The sequence below is a fragment of the Trachypithecus francoisi genome, unplaced genomic scaffold (genome assembly GCF_009764315.1).
Source record: "Trachypithecus francoisi isolate TF-2019V2 unplaced genomic scaffold, Tfra_2.0 Lachesis_group7, whole genome shotgun sequence".
NCBI classification, from domain to species: domain Eukaryota; kingdom Metazoa; phylum Chordata; class Mammalia; order Primates; family Cercopithecidae; genus Trachypithecus; species Trachypithecus francoisi.
This window is the reverse complement of record NW_022681472.1, coordinates 78,021,757-78,033,798: the sequence shown is the minus strand read 5'-3', so window position 1 is coordinate 78,033,798 and position 12,042 is coordinate 78,021,757. Positions and strand designations below refer to the sequence as shown.

Genomic DNA, 12,042 nt, shown 5'->3' with positions numbered 1-12,042 from the left:
CCAATTTATAATCCCTATAGTGTACCAAGCAAAGTTAATCTTATTGAAAATATCACCAGGACAAGGCTATCTAAAGACATTCAATAGGGTGTTAGCTATATAAAAAAAAGACACTGTACAGTTTAAACAAATGTTACACAGCCTGACATTTCAATTTTTCTCTTTAGAAGAAATGAGTGTGTACAGGAGTGTTAAATGCTTTATAGACAAGAAGAGAAACCTGTGCTAGAACCAATTTATTCATTATCTTCTTCATCTTCCTCATCTTCCTTTTTCTTGCTTTTTTCAGCCTTGACGGTTCCCATTTTTGCTGCATTAGGCTTTCCTTTAGCTTGGTATGTAGCAATATCCTTTTTGCATTTTTCCTTCGGCTTTGCAGCCCTCTTGTCAAAAGGCTGCTTGTCATCTGCGGTGGTGTAGCTCCACGTCTCTCCCGGTTTCTTTGCAGCATCACCAATGGATAGGCTAGATGTTCTCCTTTGATTTCAAGGAAATATTAAGAACAGAACAAGAAAAAGGCCAAAGGAGGCCTCTTGTGAGATGCATTGGGATCCTTTAACTTCTTTGTTTCCCCTTTAGGAGGGATGTAGGTTTTGATTTCTTTCATGATGAAACTTGTCTGCCTTTGCCATGTCTTCAACTTTTCCCTTCTCTTTAGCAGACATGGTCTTCCATTTCTCTGAAGCCCTTCTGAGAAAACTCTGAGGTGACTGGAGTATCTGGGTGCTTCTTGTGCTTTTCCTGGCAAATCTGCACAAAGATCGCAGGTGATGACATTCTGCCTCTCAGCTTCTTGGAATTGCCTTGCTAATGTTTCATTCTTTTTCCTCAGTGAGGCAGAGTCACCCAGTATCCATCAGACTCGCACCTGTGCCAGTGGAGAGCACAGGGCAGGTCGTACCACACTCTTTTAAACCACTGGATCTCGTGTGAACTAACTGAGCGAGAACTCGCTTACAACCAAGAGAATGGTGCTAAGCCATTTATGAATGATTCACCCTCATGATCCAATACCTCCTACTAGGCCCCACCTCCAACATCAGGGATCACATTTCAACATGACATTTGGAGAGGACACACATCCAAACCACATGACAACCCTTTTGGGGAATCAATTATTCACATTTTATGACCTGTTAACACCAATTCTGGGAATCTACCCAAAGGAAACTATTATGTTTGTATGCAAAGATAGTTATAACAGTGTTACTTTTAATAGATAAAATGCCGGGTGCAGGGGGTGGCTCACGTCTGTAATCCCAGCACTTTGGGAGGCCGAGGTGGGCAGATCACTTGGGGTCAGCAGTTCGACACCAGCTTGGCCAATGTGGTGAAACTCTGTCTCTACTAAAAAAATACAAAAATTAGCTAGGCGTGTGTGGCAGGTGCCTGTAATCCCAGCTACTCAGGAGGCTGAGGCAGGAGAATTACATGAACCCAGGAGGTGGAGGTTGCAGTGAGCCGAGATAGCACTACTGCACTCCAGCCTAGGTGACAGAGTGAGACTCCCGTCTTAGAAAAAAAGAGGTTAAAATTAGAAACAATCTAAATATCCAAGAAGATTAAACTAGTACATGCACATTATGTAATAATAGCCAATAAAACTGTTTCTGAAATTTATAAAAATAAGGGAAATATATATAACATGAAGTAAAAGTAGTACAACAACAAGAAACTGCTTTGAAAGTATATGGAAAAATTAGAAAAATAAAATTCTTGCAGTTGTGGAATACATAAATGATATATCTGTAAGAGGAAATACTATATTATGCAGATTATGCAGACAATAAATTATTATTATTATTATTTTTTGAGATGGGATCTCACTCTGTCTTGTCCAGGCTGGAGTGCAGTAGAGCAATCTCAGCTCACTGCAGCCTCTGCCTCCCGGGTCCAAGTGATTCTCCTGCCTCAGCCTCCTGAGTGGCAATGCTTTATAATTATAACAGTTCTATGAAGAGTAACTGTCTTTCAGTAAGTGAAGGATCTGCTTCATTCTTACTATCTAAATCCAGTCTGTAATATCTTTTAAAACTTAACTATCCAAATTTTCTTCTAAATAAAAAGGTTTACATATAAATGCTTCAATTGTCTATTTTATGTTTGATACCTTAGTGTTTCACACTTTCGTGACCTAAAAGTAGAGACATCTAGAATTGTTAAATGTTGCAAAGGTGCAAAGACATCAGGAAAATGTATAAGAATCCATTCTTGATCTCATACTTATTTACTTACTTATGAGAGTAGCAATAACTTCAAAACAGATGAGTTGGTTGTTCTGGAATAATTTTACGAATGGAAATGCCAAGAGTGGAAGATACGGTGTGTCACTAAAAATGACAGACCAGTGAGCTAATGCAGATAAGGTTCTGTGAATAAAATAACTTAGTATTAAAATTTATTTGAATAAATAACATATTCACATGATAAAAATTTGATACAAAAAGTATATTTGGTGAAAATTCTTCCGTGTACCCCTATCATCTAGTTCACCTCTCCAAAAGTAATCACTGTTACAAACAGAAATCCTTTCTTAAAAAACCATAAATGGTAGTATACTATAAAAATTGTTCTGTACTTTGCATTTTTCGATTAATGGTATCTTGGAAATAGTTTATATCAGTATATGCAGAACTTCCTTACAACATTTTACAGATGGATACGATAGCTTTGTACCCATACACCTTCATTTCTTCTTTTTCTTTTGTGTTCCTGACACAGGGCCTCGCTCTGTCACCCAGGCTGGAATGCAGTGGCATAATCATGGCTCACTGCAGCCTCAAACTCCTAGGCCCAAGTGGTCCTCCTGCCTCCATCTCCTGAGTAGGTGGGCCTACAGGTGTATGTATGCCACTATGTCTGGCTAATCTTTTTTGTGGATAGAGACAGGGTCTCACTATATTACCCACGCTGGTCTCAAACTCCTGGGCTCAAGCAATCTTCCCGCCTCAGCTTCCCAAAGTGCTTGGATTAGAGGCGTGAGCCACTGTGCCCAGCCACCTTCATTTCTTTAACATGATCTCTATTGTAGGGCATTTGCTTTCAGTCTTTTATAAGCAGTGCTGTGCTTAATGCCACTGTATGTACCATACAGTGTGTGTCATTCTTCGCATGAGAATACAGACTTGGAAATTCCTAAAGTGGAACTGCTGAGTCAAGAATACGTGCCGGCCGGGCGCGGTGGCTCAAGCCTGTAATCCCAGCACTTTGGGAGGCCGAGACGGGCGGATCACGAGGTCAGGAGATCGAGACCATCCTGGCTAACATGGTGAAACCCCGTCTCTACTAAAAATACAAAAAAAAAACTAGCCGGGCGAGATGGCGGGCGCCTGTAGTCCCAGCTACTGGGGAGGCTGAGGCAGGAGAATGGCGTGAACCCGGGAGGCGGAGCTTGCAGTGAGCCGAGATTGCGCCACTGCACTCCAGCCTGGGCGACAGAGCGAGACTCCGCCTCAAAAAAAAAAAAAAAGAATACGTGCCTTTGTAATTTCGAAAGTCAGTGCCAAATCAGCCCCCACAAAAAGTGTCTACTTACATTCCTATGACTCGCCTAAAGGGATGCCTGTTTTTCATACTCTTGCCAGCATATTATCAACCATTTTTTAAAAAACCTTTAATCTAGGTGAGAAATGGTACTTCAGTGTAGTTGCAATTGGCATTACTCTTTCTATGAGAAAGATTAAGCATCTTTTCATGTTTAAGAACCACTTCTAGGCTGGGCACAGTGACTCATGCATGTAATCCCAACATTTTGGGGGGTTGAGGCAGGAGGAATGCTTAAGCCCAGGAGTTTGAGACCAACCTGGACAACAGAGCGAGACCTCATCTCTACAAAAAATTTTTAAAAATTAGCCAGGTTTGGTGGCACACGCCTACTACTCAGGAGACTGAGGCAAGGGGATTGCCTGAGTCCAGGATTTTGTGGCTGCGTGAACTATGGTCACATCACTGCACTCCAACCTGGGTGACAGAGCAAGATCCTGTCTCTAAAAAACACACAAAAAACCAAAAATAAATAAAAAGAACCATTTTACCACTGTGAACTGTACGTGAAATTGTTTATCCATTTTTACTGGCTGGTCCTTTACATGTTTATTTATATAGGTGCTTTACACATTAAAGAAACCAGCCTTTCATTTGTCATGTTTTGCATATGTTTTTTTCAGTTTTACACGAGTCTTTGTTTTGGGAATTATTTTCACATGTAGAGATTTTTATTCTTATCAACCTCTTCTAGATACGTCATACTTGGAAAGGCCTTTATTACTCTGGGATTATAATTCTCTCACATGTACTTCTAATACCTTTACTGTTAATTTCCTTTTTTAAATTTTTTGTTTTGAAATCATTTTAGATTTACAAAAAAAATCCTGCAAAAATAGTAGAGTTCTTGTATACCTTTGACCTAAATTCCCCTAATGTTAACATCTTGCACATAGTACCATTATCAGTACTAAGAAATTGACACTGGCACGATGCTATTCACTAAATTATGGACTTTACTCAGATTTTACCATTTTTTACACTGATATCATTTTTCTGTTATTTCTTTCATTTCACCAACCCCAGATTCAACATTACATTTGTTTTGTCTCTGTAGTTTCTTCCAATGTGAGAGTTCCTTAGTCTTTCCTTATTTTTCATGACAATGCCATTTTTGAGGAATATCAGTTATTTTCTAGATTGTTCCTCAATTTGGGTTTGTCTGATACTTATATGAGGTTACATATTTTTGGCAAGAATTTCACAAAAGTGGTGCGCATCATATTGACGTCTTATTACTGGTAATTTTATTTATTTAATTTTTGAGACAGGTTCTCACTCTGTTGCCCAGGCTGGAGTGTAGTGGTGCTATCATGGCTCACTGAAGCCTTGAATCTCCAAGTTCAAGGAATCCTTCCATTTCAGTCACAAGTAGCTAGGACTACAGGTGTGTGCCACCATGCTCAATTAATTTGTTAAAATTTTTTGTAGAGATGGGTTTCTGCCATGTTTCCCAGGCTGGTCTCGAACTCCTGGGCAAGTGATAGGCCCACCTCGGCCACTCAAAGTGCTGGGATTACATGCATGAGCCACTACACCTGGTGTACTAGTGATTTTAAATGTGCTTACTTGCTTAAGCTGGTGTCTGCTGAGTTTATTATAAAATTACTATTTTTCCATTTGCCATTAATAACCATCTTGGAGGAGATATTTTAAGACTATGCAAATATCCTGTTAATCCTAGAATTTTTTTTTTTTTTTGAGACAGACTCTCACTCTTTAACCCAGGTCGAGTGCAGTGGCGTGATCTTGGCTCACTGCAACCTCCACCTCCCAGGTTCAAGCGATTCTCCTGCCTCAGCCTCCCGAGTAGCTGGGATTACAGGTGCACGCCACCATGCCCAGCTAAGTTTTGCATTTTTAATAGAGACAGGGTTTCATCATGTTGGCCAGGCTGGTCTCTAACTTCTGACCTCAGGTGATCCACCCATCTTGACCTCCCAAAGTGCTGGGATTGCTGGTGTGAGCCACCGTGCCCGGGCACTCCTAGAACTTTTGTCCAGTAATTTTAGCATCAATTGTTGGATCTTGCCTCCAACAATGATCACTGCGGTGTCCCAATGGTGATTTTCTATTTCTCTAATTCCTTCTATATTTGTTAGAACTGTCCCTTCTCCCTCATTTATATCTTTATTTATTCAATTATTTATGTCAGGATGAACTCATGGATATTTATTTTATTCTACAAGTTATAATTGATTGTTATTTATTCTGTTCCTCAAATTGTTCCAGCTTTGGTCACTGGAAACTTTTAGGTTGAGTCATGTGCCCTTTTGACATGCCCATCCTTTCTGAGCACTTCCTTACTTTATGGCACTAAAAGATGCTTCAGGTTCATCTTGTATTTTCCCCACACTAGTAGGTGCACTTACTGTTACCAGGGTGTCATTGCTAGGCCTTCTCGGTGGACAGAGCTCGGAAATATATGCATGTATACTAACTCCTGCACACATACATATCTATATTTCTTTCTGTGTCTATTCATCTGCATATATGTTAAGAACTAACACTATCAATTCCAATCAACTACTGCAAGATTCATTCTAGTCCTTGTGCTTATTTATCTTCTTTCTCTGAGAGTAAGAAACCTGGCTCTCATCTCTGTTTAGCTATTTGTATACAAAAAGTGGCTTCTACACATAAAGTAGTTTCAGACTTGCTAACTCCACATTTATTTCTAATACTTTGATGGTTCTGTTTTTTTAAAAAGTAACTGAATCTTTAGTTCAAACAGAATTTATATGGTGTAAGATATGAGGTATGCTTTCAACTTTTTCTAGACAGCTAGCTAGTTATTCCATGTCATTTACTAAATAACCCCCCTTTTCTTCATTACTTTGAAATGACACCTTTAAAAATAAGTCAATTTTTGAATGTAGCTGGGTCTATTGTTAGACTCTGCATATCTATTTATATGTCAGCAACAATTTCAATGCTTTATAATAGCTTTTAATATTTAAGGCTAATTCCCTCTCATTACTGTTTAAATATAAATTATTTTTCTGAGAAGTATACTTTATAGTTAATGTGGCAAGCAGAATAATGCAAATTGCCCCCCTCCCCAAAAGATGTCCATGCTCTAATCCCTGTAATCCATGAAGATATTATTTTACATGGGATTTTGCAGATATGATTAAGTTAAGCACCTTGGGGTGAGGGCATTTATTCTGGACTACCTGGGTAGGTCCAATCTAATCACATAGGTCCTTAATATCAAAGAACCCCTTCCTGGCTGTGGTCAGAGGGAGATATGACTACAGAGGAATGGTCAGAGAGGCGCTTTGAAGACAGAGAAGGTGGGCCTGAGTCATGAAATATGGGAAACTTGCAGAAGCTGGATAAGGCAAGGCAAAGGATTCTCCTCAGAGCCTCTAGAAAGGAATGTGGACCTGCTGACACTCTGATTTTAGCCCAGTGAGATCCAACCCATGGTGAATTTCTGCCTACCAAACTCTAAGGATAAATTTGTGTTGTTTTTAAGCCACTACATATGTGGTAATTTGTTATAGCGGCAATAGAGAACTAATATAGTTAATGGAATTAATAAGCTATTTCAGACATCTTTTATTATTCGAGACAATACTCAGAACAACCCCAGGAGGGAGGGATTAGCATCATTACCGAGCCTAGGAAATGGAATTCCAGAGAATGTAAGTAAATCCATTATTGGAAGGGCTAGAAAATCAACCTAAATACAAGAACATGTTTTCCAAAGGATAGTACTTTCATAATTACAGAAGTTACATATTCGACAGTGAGTTGCCATCTTTTGACTGACTCTCAGACTGGCAACAAATAAAGACTGATAAAATCCAGTGTCGGTGAAAACAGTAACACTGGCATTTCTCAAGGTTGGCAGAATTTTCTGAGAGAGAGAGAATAAATGAATGATTTGACCTAGTAGTTTAAATTCTAGAAGTCTATACAAAAATATTCACACAGGATATTGATGAGGGTATTTATTATAATATTGTCTGAAAAGCAAATAAACGTAAAATAACCTAAATGTCAATGAACAAGATGAAGACTTAAATCCTGAAACGTCCATCCATGTGCATTTTTTAGAAGGACGTAAACCTACATATACTGAGAGAAGGAGGGCCATGATAGACTTGAAAGTAAAAAGGAAGATAAGCAGCAAAATAGTATGTATAGTATGATTCCATTTTTGTTAAATGTATGTGAATACTTTTGCATTATATACACACAAAAATATCTTACCAAAGTAAACCAAACAATTAGCTCTAGCAAGTCAAATTGGGGCTGGAAGAGGTGCTGATTTTTTCTTTATAACCTTCTGTACTGTTTGAATTATTTTACGAAGAAGGTATATTCTTTTTGCCATTTAAAATGAATACTTTAAAGTTACTTTTAAAAATACTGTATCACAGGCCGGGCGCAATGACTCACACCTGTAATCCCAGCACTTTGGGAGGCCGAGGTGAGCAGATCACCTGCGGTCAGGAATTCGAGACCAGCCTGGTAAACTTGGTGAAACCCTGTCTCTATTGAAAACACAAAAAATTAGCCAGGTGTGGTGGGGGATGCCTGTAGTCCTAGCTACTCTGGAGGCTGAAGCAGGAGAATCACTTGAACCTGGGAGGCAGAGGTTACAGTGAGCCAAGATGGCACCGCTGCACTTCAGTCTGGGCAGCAGAGTGCAAACTCCGTCTCAAAAACAAACGAACAGAAAACAACAACAAAAAACTACCACAAAAAATTCCAAACATATATAAAACTAGAAAGCACAATCAAGCCCCATAAGCCTGGCTCCAACAATAAATCCATGTTTTATTATACTTCTTTCATTGACTACAACCCCTCAATTTTTGGCTAGATTATTGTTTTTTTTTTTTTTTTTTTTTGAGACAGTCTCGCTCAGTCGCCCAGGCTGGAGTGCAGTGGTGTGATCTCGGCTCACTTCAAGCTCCGCCTTCTGGGTTCACGCCATTCTCCTGCCTCAGCTTCCCAAGTAGCTGCGACTACAGGCGTCCGCCACCACACCTGGCTCATTTTTTGCATTTTTAGTAGAGACGGGGTTTCACCGTGTTAGCCAGGATGGTCTCGATTTCCTGACCTCGTGATCCGCCCGTCTCAGCCTCCCAAAGTGCTGGGATTACAAGCATGAGCCACCGCACCCGGCCTGGGGAGATTATTGAAAAGAAGATCCCCGACATCATGCCACTTTCCTCTTTAATACAGAAGTCTACAATTACAACTCTTTAAAAAAGTGGGGGAGGGATGATTTTCTTATATAGTCACTGTTTGGACGAACGGAGGCAAGATGGCGCACTTCCGGGTTCTTCATCCCCCCCAACTGTTCCCGCGCACGCAAAAATGCAGCCGACGCCCGGGAAGGTGCAGACCAACTGGGCATGCGCCAGGTGACGTCAATCTGAAGAGACCAAGATTTACCTGGTCGCACCTGCGGAACGCGCCCGGACACGCCCGTGCCCCGCCTATCGCCCTCCCACTCCCAGAAAAGCCGCTCCAGACCAGTGCCACGCGCGGACTTCCCAGCTTCCCCACTGCGGTCGGGACTGTCGGAACTCCGTCCGAGGGCAGCATGGAGAACTCTGTGGGCCTCATTTGCCGGAGGCCAACAGACCTCTCCTTACCCACCTTCTTCCCCTGAAGCTAGGTGACCAAAATAAACTTGCAGTTTTGCTCCTACCCTTGCCTAGTCGCTGGTTCCTTTGCGCCCGCTCTGGTGGTCTTAGAAAAAACAAAACAGTCACACCACCACTGTAATGTAAATAAAATTAACAATTGTTTTGTAGTATTGTTTCATAATCACGCAAGACTCAAATTTCCCCAGTTGTCTGAGCAAGACTCACTCATTGATCCATTTTTGTAGCAGAAAAAAAAGGGTCACTCATTGAATTTGGTTATCTCCCTTAAATCTCTGTCTCTTTTAATGTGGAATAATCCCTCCCTTTTGCTAAGTCACAATTTTGAATTTTAGTAGAAACAGAAATGTAAAATTTAAATTTAAAAATTTAGAAAAACAAATTTAAGAAACAACAAAAAAATTGCTGTGAAGCCTTAACTAAATTAGGATTATAATTTGAAGTACACATACATAGAATTAGAGTTACAATGGTAACTTTAATTGTAAATGTACTAGTAGGCATATAAGTATATAAAGCATAACATCTTATTACATTTTATGAGGAACCTCAAATGATATGAGCAACCTCTTGTCACTGTAGGAAGATCTTTTGGAAAATACATCTCAAGAAGGTCCCCATGTATACACTGTATTAGGTAGAAATCAAAATTATTTCTCTGATAATTTGAATTTTTAATGAAATTTATAGCTTACACTATGATATTAAAAGTGTTACCTCACTCTTTCCCAAAAAGCAGAGCAGTATAATAATTAAATTCATTCGTTATTAATGTGACTGTGAACAGAACTTAATGAAAGAGTGAAAAACTCCTAAAATATTCTGTTTTTGAGTTGTGCTACTGGGGATAAGGAAGAAGCGTCAACAAGTACTGAAGAAAAACATTCATAATTTAGAAAGTCTAAAATCCTAGAATCTGCAAAAATTATAAGAAATTTTAGATACCTTAAACAGTTACTTGAGTAACTTTTACTTATTGATAAAATCAGTACTTCATTTCCTACAGTGAGGGGGTCAACAGGAGAAAATGTTTTCTACCTTGTCCTCTGAACTCAGGAAATTGATTATTTCAGAAGAATGCACAAAATCATCATTTTTGAAGTAATGTACTCTCCTCTTTTAATTTCTTCAGCATCTGATGAGAGACTTCACTTTCTAACCAAAATATTTACTGTTCTCAACCTAGAATATGAACCTAAAAAGCAAAGGCAAGGCACTGATGGTCTACACTGGTATTTTGACAAACGTCTGAGCACTGATGTTATCTTATACACTGACAGGAAGTATAGTAAGTGTGAAGACCAAATAGAAAAATTAAGCAAATTTCCATCTCTAAGTTATCTCTTAACAAAGTTATCTGATGTTTTCTCCAATTAAAAAGGACAGCATATTATGTATTTACCCTTTGTCTTAGCATCTAAAATTTTGAATCTATTCCAAAGATACACTTAATAGAAAAAGACTTATGGGCCAAACTAATTAATGCAGCATGCTTGTGACAGCAGAAGATTGAAAACAATCTACATGATCATTAATAAGGGACAGGCCAAATAAATAATGGTGCATTTGCACCATGGTGCACAATGCAGCTATAAAAAAAAGATGAATATTTCTCTACATTGCTTTAAGATGATATCTAGAATATGTTGTCAAATTTAAAAATCAGAGTACAGAAAAGTGTAATAGTATACAACCATTTACCTAAGACAGTAAATACAAACATATTTGTAAATACAAATAAGATGTTCACTAAAAGGATGACTTATTGGGAGGAGAAGTAACAGGACAAAGGAAACGGAAGTCAGCCTGTTCTGAATGTACCTTATTTTGTAGATTTGATTTAGAAACATGTAAATGTTTTATAAAAGTATAAAACAAATTAAATTAAATACAAAAATTTTTCAAAAAACTGAAAACAAATGAAACAAATTAACCTGTGTAGTGAGTTAGTGGCATTATCATATGAAGAGGAGTTATTTCAAGTCATTTTAAAACAATAATTTGGGCTGGGTGTGGTGGCTGACACCTGCAATACCAATCCATTAATACGAATACATTGGTGGTAGAGGCAGAAGGATCACTTGAGCCCAGGAGTTCCAGGTGAGCCTGGGCCACATAGTAAGACTTCATTTCTACTTAAAAAAAGATAAACTCGCCAGGCATGGTGGTGCACACCTGTAGCAGCTACTTGGGAGGCTAAGGTGGGAGGATCGTTTGAGCCCAGGAGTTCGAGGTTACAGTTAGCTATGATTATGCCATTGCACTTCAGCCTGGGTGACAGAACGAGGCCCTGTCTCAAAACACAAAAACAAAAATGAAAACAATAATTTGATTATATATGCCTAGTGGGATAGAACCTAAGGACAAAAAGAACTATAAAAGATATTTTGGACTGCTTTCAATAATCATAATATTCACATTGTTATTATTTATAGTTACATAGTTTTTATTATATAGCATACATTACGGAGTTTAAAAACCATTGTGTGACTGTGTGTGTGTGCATGTGTGTTAAAGAAAATAAGGAATTATGTCAATGCTGTTAGAAATCAAGATTTTTAGCATAAGAAAAAAGATACAAATATAAAATCAAAGAAGTTATGCAAATTTGTAATCTTAAATCTGAATTGAAAATATTAGTATGAACTCCTGGTTCTATGCACTGAAAAGGCCTCTATGTTCCATCTGAGTTCATAATCAATACACTGATCATTCTGGGGAGCTCCAAGGTAATCAGTCCACTATTCTGAAAACTGTTACAAAAAAAAAGATTACCAAGCATTTAACGTGCCTTTCCTACATGGGTTGTCTCTTCCAGTAACCAAATAGCTGATCCTAAGAACTTTTTCTTTGGAGAAATTTCCCGGTT

General features: G+C 38.7%; 1 protein-coding gene across 12 annotated transcripts in view; it reads right to left on the bottom strand.

Moving 5' to 3' along the window:
* TBC1D31 (TBC1 domain family member 31) overlaps nt 1–12,042 on the bottom strand; it is an 82,139-nt gene that overhangs the window by 28,061 nt on the left and 42,036 nt on the right. For all 12 annotated transcript variants that reach the window (XM_033203250.1, XM_033203251.1, XM_033203257.1 and 9 more), the window contains one exon: nt 2,236–2,369. In XM_033203250.1, coding sequence (XP_033059141.1) covers nt 2,236–2,369 — 134 coding nt within the window. The remainder of the gene's footprint in view (nt 1–2,235; nt 2,370–12,042) is intronic.